Below are 15,395 nucleotides of genomic sequence, written 5' to 3'. Positions count from 1 at the left end.
AGAAGAATCATTGGTAGGGTTTCCCTCTTTCCAGTGCTTCTTGTAGAAAATATGGATGTCAAGTCATCGTTACCCATATATCAGTGCAGACATATGGAAACTATAAATGTAAGCTTTATGCAATAAAGTGACCATCTGAGACAAATGAAAGAAAAGCCTGATAATACCATGTTGATTCAGTAGATCTGCGTAGAGGGATTTACTTATCGGTAAGTGGCAAACAGCCCCACGACTACTGGATTCCTTTTCAAAGTGGATTGGGAAAGAAAGGAAAATGGAGAGCTTTCCACTTTTCAGTTAGGCTTTTCAGCGACCTCTAAATTAAACCACCTCAAAAAAAAAGCACGATGTCAGCAAAAACACTTGAGCTTGGTGCCTCAACACTTACTATACACTCTGAAAAAATGTCACTCTGACTGAAGTCTTTACAGAAGTCCTCATCTCCGATGTCCATTCTGCTTCTTGTTCCTCGCGGGCGTCCTGATTGGCTGACTGGCAGCTCCATTTTCCAGGGAGGCAGGAACCGGAGCCGCCGGTGGAGGGGTGGGAGAGAAAAGGTACGACTCCCCATCGTTGCGAGACTTGAAAGGACCCGCTGAGGAAAAGTTTGGAGGACTGAAAGAAATAGAGAAGTTATGAAAAGGATGTATCATCTTATGCATCTTCTTTGTGGAGGACAATAGGAAACGACGAGTATCTTGTGTGTGTGTGTGTGTGTGTGTGTGTATCTGTGTGTGTGTATATTACCTGATGGGGGTGCGGGGGCTGCTGTTGTGTTGACGTACAGCTCGTGTGCGAGGCTCGAATGAGAAGCCTTCTTTTAGACTCTCTAGGACCGACGGAGCCACATAGGTGAAACCCTGATAGAAAATGATAACTCAATCATAGATGGATAATGTCACCACACTACTGGCTTTCTCACAAAATGAAAAGAGTGCATTGACTACCTATTAATCAAGTAAACTGTGGTTTGTACTGGAGCCTAAATATAAAGAGGAGAATCTCACAGCAAAGGCGAGCTCTGCACTGTGGCTCAGTGTGGTGTCGTCTGGACTGTCCACGGGCGTCTGTCTCGTGAAGCGCGTGTCAAACTGGCTCACGTCCTCGTCCGACTGCTACGGAGACGGATGGGAAAACGGTTAGAGAGGCATCGGTTGATGTGAAGGTGTATCAGAATGGAACGAGATCATGAAAGAGATGCTGTAGTGATGACAGAATGAGACCTCAACGAGCCATTCGATAACATCAAGTGGCACCAAAGGACAGCTGATGACCTACCAGCTGTGGCTTGTATGGCGGCTCCACCGTCTTGTTCAGCAGCTCAGCCCAGTCGATGTGCCTGAAGAACGGATGTTTCTGCAGTGGAACAATCGGGATAAGTTCTACATTCTCTGTGGACCCCAATTTCTAGCCGACATGTACACATCAATCCCGAATATCGTCTATTGTAAATCTTTGCAGAACACTTTGAGTTGCTGGTCTACTGCTGCATCGATTGGTCAGCTCGTTTGTATTATTGAGTGACTTTGTTTGTTTTAAAAAAGGGTTAGTTCTGATTCATTGAGCTCACAAGAACACAAATTAACTAAAAAAAGCATTTCCTGCAGAACGACAGTCTGAAGGCAAGGTGAAGCTGTGGGAAGATTCACAATATAGCATTCAACTTTAACTTGTATGGATTAAGCCTGGCCTCTTTTGTTTGCTAGTAAAGGTCCTGCTGTGGATGTGAATCCCACTTAATAATACATTTATTTATATAGCACCTTTAAAAACAGAGTTTACAAAGTGCTCTACATAGAAGCAAGGTAAAAACATAACATCAATACAAGTAAACATTTCAGAAAATACATGAGGCAAAGGAGACAATGCCATATAGGCAATGAACACAATAGAGGAATAGAAAATTACAAATACAAAATAAAGCAGAACAGACAAACTAAAATAGGGGAAACTGCATAAAAGGATGACATCACTTAAAAGCAGTTCTATAAAAATGGGTTTTAAGAAGTGATTTAAAAGAAGCTACTGATTCTTCTGCTAGTCTTATCCCCTCAGGTAGGTCGTTCCAAAGTCGAGGGGCTCTGATGGCAAAAGCACGGTCACCCTTTGATTTAAGCCTTGACTTTGGAACGGCCAGAAGGGCCTTGAAGGGCCTTGAAGGGCTCCACCGGAGGATCTAAGGCTGCGAGCTGGCTCATATATTATTAATATATTATTATGATTCATAAAAGCTAGGAGTTGTGTTGAAACCACTTTTTCTAAAACTTTTGATAAAAATGGAAGTTTAGAAATTGGCCTAAAATTGGAAACAACAGAAGGATCAAGCTTAAGTTTCTTTAAAAGAGGTTGTACGATTGCATGTTTAAAAATCGATGGGAAAGTACCACTTGCTAAGGAGCTATTTATAAATAATAAAATACTGGGCCCTACAGTGCCAATAACCTCTTTAAGAAATTTAGTAGGAATAAAATCAAGGCTGCATGTGGCTGATTTCATGTGTGATATAAGTTGGGATAAAAAGGGCAATGATACAGGCTGAAAATGACTAAAATAGTTTTGAATGTCCCTACTGGTATGTAAAACTTGGGTTGGGGGGGTCATTTGTTGTCTTATTTCATTTACCTTATTAAAATAATGTAAAAACTTCTCACACATCTCTTGTGAGAAATCAATAAAATGACAGGGGGGGGTATGACCTTGTCTATGACCTTGAATAGGACTCTGGGGTTTGAATGATTGTTTAGAATTAAATTGGAGAAGAAAGAGGTTTTTGGATTCTTTAACTGCCTTTTGATAGTTATTCATTGCCTCTTTCCAAATATTATAAAATATGTGGAGGGCAGTTTTTTTCCATTTTCTTTCCTTTCTCCTACAGTCTCTCTTAAGTTCTTTGGTGGATTCATTTATCCAGGGCTGTGGTGTTCTGTTTAACTCGTTGACCTTGTAGGGGGCAACAGAGTCCAGGACAGTCTGACAGGTGTGATTAAAAAGAGAGACCAGATCCTCAGTACCAGAATGTGGATTAAAAGCAGTTAAAGAAGCAGCAGTAAAACGCTCTGAAAATTTGCTAGCAGACATGGAATTAAAAACCCGGCAACGGGCAGGTGTACTGTGAGTTGTGGGAAGTTGGGATAAAACCACACTGAATAAAATTGCTTTGCGATCAGACACACAGATATCCTTAAATTTTAAAGTTTTCGGGGCTGAGACCATTATACAGGACGAGGTCGATGATGTGACCCTTTGAATGTGTCGGTTGTTGTATTGCCTGAGTGAGGTTAAAAGATTCCAAAGTGTCCAATACATTTTTGACAAGAGTCTGAGACGGGCAGCAGACATGTATGTCATATTGTGACATAAAATAGGCTAAAAGTTCGGCAAACTCTTGGATAAAAACACTGTTAGACTGTGGCGGTCTGTAGATTATAACAATTATGACAGGGTCTTTAGAGTTAACCATAAGACCAAGATGTTCAAAAGATGTATAGTTACCATATGAGATGGGAGAGCATTTGAAACCTTTTCTATGAATAATAGCAACCTAATGAAATGAAACTTAATGAAACATAGTACTCCACTGATATCTGCTGTGCCTTCCCACATGGATGTGATGTACTTTAGCTTGTCCAGTGAGAAGGAAACCATGTTCACAGCAGGTATCAGGCTACTGGAGCCTGAGGTAGATACCTGGATATCAGCACAGTCGGTTTTACTGGAGCCAAGTCGTTGGGCTGGGTTCTTCTTTAACAGCTGAAAGAAAATGGCCAAAAATAAATGACATCATTTACAGACTGTTTTCATAATATGGTTTCTAATGAGCAATCAAGAACATAACTAAATGAAAACAGAGGGATATATGGATCCTTAATCTGCCCACACTGTATTGTAGCCAATGGTAACTTTAACTGGTTGTTACTTTCATGTTAATTAAAAACAATATTTGCTATATTAATGGTTACATTAAAGACTAGGTATTTGCATACACACATGCCATCTGTTCAGGTGCAAAAGACATACTCTGTAATAATGATAATACTGCAACTACTGTTGCTAATGATAATATTTCACACGTCAAATGAAATAAATAAATAGTAAACTACCAAATGAAGGTACATTTCTGGAGGTAAAACTTTATGCAGCTTTCCATTTAGGGGAAACGGTAGTTAGCAAACATCTAAACCCAAGTCCATGAGAAGCCTTGGCTCACATCCCATCCTCTGAGGAGACCTTGTGAGACCATGTGGTGTGAATGTAGTTTTACCCAATGAGGTAAACAGTCTATAGGCTAGTCTACACACAGCTGTGCTGCCGCGATTGACTGATTTACAGCTTCACAAAATGAGCCCCTGAAGAAAACCTAGCATATGCTTAGTTTTCCATTTTCAAAATATTTACTTTAAAGCCAGGTACCACCACACAAAGACGTTTACCCCCATTTTACTGGGGGTAAATGCAAATGCAAATGCATTGCCTTTAAGAGCATCAGCAGGGTAAAAGAGGTTAGTTTGTTATTACATGACAATGCACCTTTCCAGATGAAAGGGAGGTCAAGGCTACATATGAAACAGATGGCTGCCATCGTTCTTTAAACAATCCCCAATAATGTGCCCAAACCAACAACACAATTGAATGATGAATGCTGTTTTATTGATTGATCAAAAATGCAGGTATTTTGGTCCCCAGCATGCATTCAGTCTGCACGGATTATCAAAGAGGATCCCATTTCAGCCCTTCACCTTGGGCTCAGCCCTTTAGCAGAATCACATCAACAAAGCCAAAGCAATCTTTCATATTGCTTTGGCTTTGTGATGGATTATCAAAACTTGGCAAATTGAGGACGAGCACATTTTAGCTCAATAATAAAAAAAACACTACACAACATCTCAAACACTACTAGAGTGCTATCGAGGAGGGTGGAAGCCTCAGATAAATGATACATAAATGCAAAAAGACTAAATGCTCCTATTCCATCAAGAATGTGGCCAATCGGATCCTCCGGTTTAGCGATTTACGCATCTTGTGCTTTTACACTGAGAGTTAAAATATCAGATCTTTTGTAATAAAGTGTGGATGCCTAAGGCCCGGTCAGGTGATCTGAGCTCCTGGTGTGCCGGCAGCTCTAGTGAAAGTGAGGCATTAGTTAGTGAATGCATAGACTCAGAGGTAGAGCAGGGCCTTTCATCAGAGGATCAGTGGTTTTGATCTCCGGCTCCGCTCGCCCATATCAATGTGGCACTCAAAGTGCTGAGTGGGTATGACTTTTGATGACATGTAGTGTTAAAGCACGCCGAGTGGTCGGATGACTAAGAGAAATACAAGTACAGTCCATTTAGCATTTACAGGGTAACCCCGAAGTGAGCGTCACCTTTGCCATAGAGGTCAAACTTTGTCTCCCCTGTGCTTCCTGACCTCAGTCTGAAGCAGGTACCGGCTTCGTGTTTCGCTGTTGCATAATCACTTTTGAAAATACAGTCTGACGCACTGTTTGGACACATTAGTCGACATTGTCATTACATTAGCGGTGCTGTGCGGCACTAAATGAACCGAAATAAAATTGTTCATAACAATTATTTGCATGACAATTAATGGCCAACTCTGATTCATGATTGCGACGGCTACCTATTGGTGATAAAACAATGTATAAACCGTTTGAGAACATGATCCAACTCTCCGTTTGGCCTCATTTGAGTGGGTGTTTTACAGACCTTCTTGATGAGGTCCCTGGCATCGATGGTCAGGTATGGCGGCAGATTGAGTTTACACTTCAAGATCCTATCAATGGTCTTCTTCCTGTTTTCAGCTGTGAATGGAGGCTGGTGGAGAATTACCGGAGAGTCAGCAGTTAGAAATCCATCCACAGCAGCAATAAACAGTATCGCTAGTAATCCTTGTTGGGCGGTACTATTACATTTCACAGTAATATCAGATGAGGGAAACGGCTAATGTACCCACTGACAGTGTAACAAGAAGAAACGGACCAATTGAAGGTTTCTGTTTGAGTTCCGTTAGCTGAGGCTTATTGGAGTCAAAGGAATCGTTCGGAAATGCTTTCTTTCTCTTACAGTTACTGTCTCAATAAAATACCAGCCCTCAGAACATCCTGAAGTTTGAATAATGTCTATAATATGTAATATGCATTGCAGTATCAATAAATGTTAAATGTGTCTGTATTGTGGATTTAAGGAACAGTACAGTGACTAAAAGAGTGGTTAAAATTGTCTTTTGTCATCTGATGGAAGAGTAAACAGCCAAAATAACAATATAATGCTTTTATTCTGAAGAATTTATAGCATCTACTTCTGTTTAGCCACCATTTTACAACGTAATATAGCTAATCACTATCCGATCAAGCAGGTCGCATTGTGTCAAGTGTGGACTCTTATGTATGTGGACACAGCCGAGCCGATCCCAACTGACAGTGGGCTATCACAGGGCTGACAGACAACCATTCACACCTACGGGAAATTTAGAGACATCAATTAACCTCCATATATTTGGACTGAAGGCGGAAGCAGCAAACTCTGAGAGAGCTGGACCCCCGACACCGTTTCCTCAGAATTAATTACTCCTCCAACTTACTGATCCGGTCATCATGTCATACATCAGGGCCCCGAGGCTCCACCAGTCGACTGCTCTGTTGTGACCCGACCTGGTCAGGATCTCTGGAGCCCTGGTAGAGAAGAAAGGAGACACACAGAGACGGCGCGTGAGGAAGTTATCAGAGTAAATAAATGTGTAAGTATGTGTGTTGGAGGAGCAAAATGGCTGAATCACAGTTAATGTTTCTTTTGATGAAATACATATTGACTTGGCATTTCACGTTTTAATGCAATGGTTTGTGTCCTATAAGGCCAGAGATACTCCTGCATCAACAAGCGCATCACACATTCAAGGGAGTGTGACTGTGTGTGTGTGTGTGAGACTGTTACCCACATGTACTCTATGGTGCCGCAGAAGGTGTGTGTAACGCTTCCATCATGAATGGATTCCTTACAAAGGCCAAAGTCGGTCAGCTTGATGTGTCCTTCAAAACGAAAAACATGGTGAAGTTAAACTATCCATGTTAACATGTCGTGTAGAATCTAGAAGTAAGAGGTAATGACACCATCAGTGTCACTCCTCCCTTCCCAAGCCTGTCAGAGAACTACGGTGGCCTTGAGGGGACGTACAAACGGAACAGCCAGGGATCGGTTGGTCTGTTCCAGGCTACGGTAGAAACATGACGGACATAAAAAGGACCTGCTCTTGATTTGAAAGACTCATTCTGAGTTTCATGCTCACACTAATGAAAACAGAGTTATGAATAGTACGTTCCATATATACTATTAGACACACTGGTTCTTGAAGGTCAAAATGAAGTGGTATATTGTGAGGGTTTGAAGCCACACCTGAAATGCATAAGCTTAAACCCATTATCATACAGCAAAATGATCAAAGTATTTATTGGACGGAAGTTTGAGCCCAAAAAGAATCAGACTACACATGAACTCTGAAAGACAAAAATGTCAGCACCCCCTTCCCACTCCAAGATATATTTATGACCAGTCTGCATTTTAAGACAGTGAATCTTTTACTTTCAACAACCGTATTGATCACATTGTTTAACATGGGGTGTGTGTGTGTTACCTTGGTGATTAAGCATGATGTTTTCAGGTTTGAGGTCTCGGTAGATAATCCCGCTAGAGTGGAGGTGACCGAGAGCCAATGTGATCTCTCCCAGATAGAAGCTTCAAACAGACAGAAATGATTTGAGTCCATGTCATAACAGAGGCAGAATGATCTTCTAGGAATTAATAACTAATTAAGTAGGAATGAGAAAAATGTATCATCATGCTGAATTTTTACGTGGAGATTCCGTCTCGATAACTTCCGCTTCCAGCGCTGCCAGAGCAGCGGCATGCAGGCGGGCAGGAAGAGGGGGGTGGGGGGGGCGTGGCTTGTCTCTTAGAAACAGTTATTATTTCCGCCGTCCACCACGGGGGAAATAATCACTAAACTCAATTTTTTTGTTTTTTATTATATACTCAAACATCTCCGCGTCTTATTGGGTGGCGTAATAATCGCGCGACACAACAAATCGATAATGCAATTCGTTGCCAACTATTTTAATAATCGATTTTATCGATTCGTTGTTGCAGCCCTATTTTACTATAAACGTACAATATAATTTCTCATGAAAGAAAAACTACAAATATGTTTGTTTATAATGTTAATAACAGGGTTACGAAAGAAAAAAAAAAAATCTTGGCTCTGAAAATGGCAATTAGTGCATCTTACATTGTCTCTCTGACGTTAACTGCTGGATGGCTCAACATTTTCTTCAGCTCAATAACTCCAAATCAGAAGTCATATTATTAAGTTCCCCAAACAATAACACCAGTCTCATCAAGAGTCAACTTGGTCCCCTGGCTGCTTATTTAAAACCTGTTGCCAGAAATTTGGGTCTAATGTTTGACTTAAATTTGGAATCACAGATCAAAAAAAATTGTCCAGTCCTGCTTCTTTCAATTAAGAATAATCTAAAAAAATCAAACCCATATTGTCACGCTCAAATCTGGAAAAAGTCATTCATGCACTCATTTTCTCCCGACTCGACTACTGCAACTCCCTCCTTTCCGGCATGAATCAAAAATCCATCTCCCGCTTTTGACATCAGAGCCCCTCGACTTTGGAACAACCTACCTGAGGGGATAAGACTAGCAGAATCAGTAACTTCTTTTAAATCACTTCTTAAAACCCATTTTTATAGAACTGCTTTGTGATGTCGTCCTTTTATGCAGTTATTCGTTTTCCCTGTTTGTCTGTTCTGCTTTATTTTGCATTTGTAATTTTCTATTCCTCTATTGTGTTCATTGCCTATATGGCATTGTCTCCTTTGCCTCATGTATTTTCTGAAATGTTTACTTGTATTGATGTTATGTTTTGCCTTGCTTCTATGTAGAGCACTTTGTAAACCCTGTTTTTAAAAAGGTGCTATATAAATAAAGTTATTATTATCTCTAAATTCAGATACTGTGCTTTTTTAGTTTGCCGATCGTGCCGTTTCACAGACGGTTGGCAATCATTTACACAGGAGCATGTGTCCTTACCAAGCAGTGTCCTCCATGAAGATGCCTTCCTTCTCTAGCTGCATGAACAGCTCCCCTCCTGGTGATAAACAACAGTACAGCTGGAGGAGTGGGATCAGTGTCAAAGAATCTTCCTCCCATCTATCCCTCTTGTTCGTTCTCCGCCTCTTTGAATGAAGTGATCTCCTGATGTGTGTGTATATGTGTGTGTATATATATATATATATATATATATATATATATATATATATATATATATATATATATATATATATATATACATATACACACACACACACACCGAGGCCTTGGAACGCCTCGGGATCCCCCAGAATGAGCTGGAAAGTGTTTCGGGTGAGAGGGAAGCCTGGGTCGGCCTGCTGAACCTGCTGCCACCGCGAGCCGACCCCGGATAAGCGGGTGATAATGGGGGGGGGGGGGGGGGGGGGGGGGGGGGGGGGAGAGCGAGAGCGAGAGAGAGATATATATATATATATATACACACACACACACATATATAGGGAGATTATAATTATATATATCACACACACACACACACACACACACAGAGAGTCTGTCTTCCCCCCCTATGTTTTTACCCTCTGTCTTACCACTCAGACACTCCAGTATGAGGTAAAGTTTTCCTCCTGTCTGGAAGGCGTACAGCAGATCCACGATGAATGGGTGTCTCACCGTCTCCAGGATCTCCCGCTCTGCTCGAGTATGGGCCGTGTCTTTGGCATTACAAACTATCTTCGCCTAAAGACAAACAAACAAGACAAGTGAACGGAGTACTGTGTTGAAAGAGGCAAAAAGCGATGGACGAGGACAGAAAAGAGGACAAACACAAAGCGATGGACGAGGACAGAAAGGAGGACAACCACAAAGCGATGGACGAGGACAGAAAAGACAAATACAAAGCAGTAGACGAGGACAGAAAAGAGGACAACCACAAAGCGATGGACAAGGACAGAAAGGAGGACAAACACAAAGCGATGGACGAGGACAGAAAAGAGGACAACCACAAAGCGATGGACGAGGACAGAAAGGAGGACAAACACAAAGCGATGGACGAGGACAGAAAAGAGGACAACCACAAAGCGATGGACGAGGACAGAAAGGAGGACAAACACAAAGCGATGGACGAGGACAGAAAAGACAAACACAAAGCAGTAGACGAGGACAGAAAAGAGGACAACCACAAAGCAATGGACGAGGACAGAAAAGAGGACAAACACAAAGCGATAGACAAGGACAAAGAGGATAAACACAAAGCGATAGACAGGGGGAAAAAAAAGAGGACAAACACAAAGCGGTGGACGAGGACAGAAAAGACGACAAACACAAAGCAATGGACGAGGACAGAAAAGACGACAAACACAAAGCAATGGACGAGGACAGAAAAGACGACAAACACAAAGCGATAGACAGGGACAAAAAAAGAGGACAAACACAAAGCGATAGACAGGGACAAAAAAAGGGACAAAAAAAGAGGACAAACACAAAGCGATAGACAGGGACAAAAAAAGAGGACAAACACAAAGCGATAGACAGGGACAAAGAGGATAAACAAAAAGCGATAGACAGGAAAAAAAAAAAAAGGACAAACACAAAGCGATAGACGAGGACAGAAAGGAGGACAAACACAAAGCGATGGACGAGGACAGAAAGGAGGACAAACACAAAGCGATGGACGAGGACAGAAAGGAGGACAAACAAAGCGATGGATAAGGACAAACAGAAGCAAGGGAAGAAACATAGTGTGGAGAGCAAAGCATGACGAATAGAGGAGGGGAAGAATTTCCTGAACTGTTAGTCAGGCATGTTATGTCTGAGGAGGGACCTGTTGGCTGAGACAAAATACCTTTTTCAGAACCTTCATGGCAAATATGTTTCCCATCTGAGCACCTTGAACCTTCCTCACCTGGAAAACCTGAAACGTATTTAGATTTTGTCTTAATGTGAATATCAATCATTTATATATAGATTTGTCACATGTAATCATGAGTGGAAAGAAATATCCAATGGTGATCCATTCTCCAAGTGTGGTGCAAATTGTTTTCTTTTCTGTGTTAACATTTTACACATCCGCGAGTGTCAAAGGGACCAATGCTTCAGCCTCTTGTAGCCAAAATGAATATTACAACAAACAAGGATAAAGAAAAATAAGAAAAAATGGCAAAAATAAAAAAATAGTTTTACCTGTTTAACAGATGTACTGTAAAAAGCAACCAAGATTAGAACAGTGCTGTAAAGTATCTTGTACGTAGTGTTCAAACGATTAATAATAATGTAATAATCTTTATTGACTCCTGTTTACATCAAAAATGCCATACATTAATGAATACTACTTAATGCTTAGTTCTGGAGTAGTTAGAAAAAAAAGGAAAGAAGGGAAGTGTACAAATTTCTAACTTTAAAAAAAGGTAACATGTGTAGAGTGAACACACACACACACACACCTTGCCATAGGCTCCTTTTCCCAGCACAGTAAGAAGCTCAAAACAGTCAGGTCCAACTCTCTCGCTGTCTCTGTTGACACTTTCACTGGTCAGCTCCACCTCCTCTGTCTGCACACTGGGATGAGCAGGACACGGGAACAGTATTGGTAGGAACACAGTTGCCTGCTGTATCAGAGAGCCTTTCCTCTTAATGTAATGGTCAACTCAACTCACGTCTCTGGTTCCGTCACAGTGAAGTCACAGACATCATCCTACAGATGGGGAATAGAAAGTCACTGAGGTTAAACAAAGTTAGAAAATGGTTGCACACAGCAGCCAAATGTACTTTAAAAACACAACGATATGTATTCTACATTCTATCATGTATGCGTTTGTGGAGATGTGGAGAGAAACAACCTGAGGAGGCAAATTCATTGTTTTTCTTATTCCTGTGTACTTCAGGGAAGTAATCAGCAGTAGTCTTATCAATGACTAGGGGATACAGACCTCGGCGTCACTGATGTCCTCAGTCTCCAAGTCTATGTCGAACATTCCTGCCATCCTGAAACAGAGATAGTACAATCAATATCTGCAATAGAACTCTGGCTGGGAAAAACTCCCATTTCAGAGATTTCTACAATAAAGTTGTTCCTAGTCATAATTTAAATATCATATATCCAAAATGACAAACCATACGCGATATCCATTGTGTCATTTTGAATTTCCAGAATATATTCTGGCTAGTAAAAATTAGAATAATGACTACAAATAATGCAATGGCAGATATCCCTAAATGTACAATCGATCTGTTCTGGATATCCAAAAAGGAAATAATATGCCAAAAGGCTCACTTCAGTTATGACTAGGGTTGCAAAGGGGCGGAAAGTTTTCCGGAAAGTTTCCACTGGAATTTTGAAAAAAACTTTATTTGCAAAAGCATATAACAGGGAACTTAAATGTAGTTGAGAACAAGACTATGCACGCCTAGCTCAGCTGGACCCTGAATGCAACTGGTTGGGAACATTGTCTGCCAGAAACATAAACGTTTTTGAACGTCTTTGTCATCAGTGTTGTCTGAACGTTTCAGCCCTATGCCTGCCAAGTGTGAGAGCGCAGAGTTGCGTAGAGGCCAAGAGTGGTATTGCAGACAGATAGAGATTTCAATTATAGCTCCCAACATATTGAAAAAAATAACTAGTTCATTTTTTGGAGCTGTGAACTTAGTTCAATATTTTGAATTATGAACTATGAACTAGTTCATTTTAAAATATGTGAACTATGAACTGAACTAGTTCATGTAGAAAGTGAACTTTCCCAACACTGTTTGTCATTACCTAGCATATTGATTACTTGGTAAACTGAAGCCATGTTAATTTTTATACCAAGTTTATTTGTATACAGTAGACTAACTTTTTACTGCATACATATACCAAAAAAAGTACACAAGGCTGTACTCCGCGTACTTTGGATTGAGAAACGGCCCATGACTTTATAAGTAGTTCACATAAAAAGTAGTAGTAGTTAAAGTGGTAGTTCCTGTAAACCATGAATTTTTACGTAGTTCGCTTAGCTAAATGATCGTAAGTGTTACGACAGACAGGAGTTTGGTTCCGTCACATTACCAGGCGCGCTACCAACTTTTCCACCACGTCATGGCCCATGTAGCGCTTCTCTCCATGAGCCATGCACGTGACATCTCCTGAGCAAAACAAGAGACCAGAGACTCGTTGTTCGCCGACACGAAGTCCGGGTTTTACGGACACATTACCGGTCACACGTCCGTCTGGATTTCTACACTTGGCCCACACGAAACCTCGCGCTAGCTGCCGCCACCCAGCCGTGAACCCGCTAACGATCCACCCTCCACGGTAAAGCGGACCCGGACCGCCTTGTATGCGGCCTGATGCGGCTTTAAACTGAGTGGTATTCTTCACACGTTACAGACGGCTCGGCATCAAAGTCTTCAAGATGGATAGCTTAACTTCACACTTAGCATGCAAGCTAACCAGGAGGCAACCAGATAACAACAGTATGGGAGGAAGCTGACTCCCCGGCAAACGTTTCATGAGACTAAAGTTAGATAGACTGGGCGTTTGGTAGGTCGCCTCTTTATCCTGCTAAGTAGTCACCAGCTGATTGTAGCCGAGCGAGCCGCTACCGCGTTGACAGCTGGATAGACAGGTAGCGCGTTCGCGAGCATGCTAACGTAAGCTAGCGTTTCACCTGAGAGCTATCCGTCTTCACCCGGCGTACGTGTATCTGTCCGCAGGCTGACAGCTCCAAACCGCAACGTCGTGTCTATACACAGACAGCTACGGCCGCCATTGCTCCTGTTACCCTTCCGTCGACCAACCGAGCAACAACACACAGAGCTGTTTGGGTTCTCTTCATCCTCCTCTGTCCGACGTGGACGCGCAGAGATATTGTTGCTGAATGGCCCTTTAGCCCTTCGCGTCATCACGGTCATGAAGGTCCTGGAAGGAAAGAGCTGGAACAGCTGCTGATAATCATAATGATGACGACGGTGATACTGCGGCTACTGGTGGTGTTATAATAACAACAAATACAACTACAATAATGCCAATAATCACATTATTATTAATACAGCAACATATAATAATTATAATAGTAAATATTTGTTGTATTAGTATTATTTTGTTGTATGTTATTAAAGGATTTGTTTCCCCCAAATTACCAAAATAAAGCATCTACTTTCTCTTTAAACTCCACCTCCATGTATTGGGGGAGAGGCAGATATCTGAGGCACCATCACACAAGGGCTTCAGTCACTGTGATGTCTGTAACCTTCCTGCACTCACACACACATTAGCTTTCTCTGTAAGTTCACTTTGTCTTCAGTTAGTTTACTTTGGCTTTGTGCACAGCACACTCACATTGCACATGCATAAGGTGATAACAGATTAAGGATGACACACATGGCTTTGGTTTCATACATCATACTCATAGTTTATTCTGTATTGCGGGCAGTATATTAGTTTCTATGTGTAGTGCACACATTCAGTCAGTCTCCCTTGAGTTGGTCCAGAGTTACATTGGTCTTCATTTGTTCTCGTTTTCTTTGCTTGTTGAGGTATCATTGCTCAGGTTTCCATGGCTTGTTGGTGAAAGACCATCTTGTCAGGCCTGAGCCGAAAGCAGAGCGGTTTCTAACAGGAAGTGGTCAATCAGACTGTCCCAAGTGCACACCACATCCTTGCATACTCTATTTCTTTAGAGTATATTAGTTCATGCTATTTGTGTTTGCATCTGAGGTTCTGCAATTGATCAGAGCCTCCTTTCCAGGTAGACTAAGCTATTCCCAGGGATGCTGAGCACTTGGATACCCTGATAATTGGACTAGATTATCCAGTTCCCCTTTTTAAACCACCCCAAACCTGCAAACTCGATGAAAGTGATACAAGATGGGTGTTGTGTTTGTGTTTTAATATGCAAAGGAAGGTTTTTAGAGCCTTTTGAGACTAGTATAAAACAAGAAAACAACATCTTGTGTTGATAAACATATCGGTTTTATTGCAATACAATTCTTGTAATCCCTACATGGTCCAACAACAGGCTAGATGAGCCACAGGATCAGCTGGCAAAGACCAAAAGTACTCATTATGGACAATTTCAGAACAACATAATCATATTAGTATCTCTGCCGGGAGAATGATGAGATCATGATGCATCTGTAGGTAAGTGACTGAATGAGTCAGTGACTTGGTGAGTGAACAGCAAACTGTGTCATATTTTGGATGGCCAGTTATGGCTGCATGTTCAAGGACCTCTGGCAGATGTGAGTCGAGGCAACAGGTGTGTATTTGATCATCTCTGTCAGATGAGCACAACTGACCACTAAGATATTTACTATTAATTCAATTGTAAT

General features: G+C 41.5%; 1 protein-coding gene across 1 annotated transcript in view; it reads right to left on the bottom strand.

Moving 5' to 3' along the window:
- Positions 1-14,009, bottom strand: part of LOC117729225 (ribosomal protein S6 kinase beta-2-like) — a 14,294-nt gene extending 285 nt beyond the window's left edge. The window contains exons 1-16 of the mRNA XM_034530097.1: positions 13,733-14,009; positions 12,017-12,071; positions 11,744-11,781; positions 11,531-11,645; positions 10,933-11,001; positions 9,680-9,827; positions 9,090-9,147; positions 7,627-7,727; positions 6,934-7,024; positions 6,580-6,670; positions 5,706-5,813; positions 3,688-3,750; positions 1,279-1,356; positions 1,008-1,115; positions 748-860; positions 1-615 (exon numbers count right to left, since the gene is read on the bottom strand). The exon at positions 1-615 is cut by the window's left edge and continues 285 nt beyond it. Coding sequence (XP_034385988.1) covers positions 438-615; positions 748-860; positions 1,008-1,115; positions 1,279-1,356; positions 3,688-3,750; positions 5,706-5,813; positions 6,580-6,670; positions 6,934-7,024; positions 7,627-7,727; positions 9,090-9,147; positions 9,680-9,827; positions 10,933-11,001; positions 11,531-11,645; positions 11,744-11,781; positions 12,017-12,070 — 1,413 coding nt within the window. The 5' untranslated portion in view covers position 12,071; positions 13,733-14,009 and the 3' untranslated portion in view covers positions 1-437. The remainder of the gene's footprint in view (positions 616-747; positions 861-1,007; positions 1,116-1,278; positions 1,357-3,687; positions 3,751-5,705; positions 5,814-6,579; positions 6,671-6,933; positions 7,025-7,626; positions 7,728-9,089; positions 9,148-9,679; positions 9,828-10,932; positions 11,002-11,530; positions 11,646-11,743; positions 11,782-12,016; positions 12,072-13,732) is intronic.
- Between the last annotated feature and the right edge of the window lie 1,386 nt (positions 14,010-15,395).

Source organism: Cyclopterus lumpus, chromosome 1 (assembly GCF_009769545.1).
Source record: "Cyclopterus lumpus isolate fCycLum1 chromosome 1, fCycLum1.pri, whole genome shotgun sequence".
Taxonomy (NCBI): domain Eukaryota; kingdom Metazoa; phylum Chordata; class Actinopteri; order Perciformes; family Cyclopteridae; genus Cyclopterus; species Cyclopterus lumpus.
Note: the sequence above shows the minus strand (reverse complement) of the source record. Positions and strands in the feature narration are given on the sequence as shown.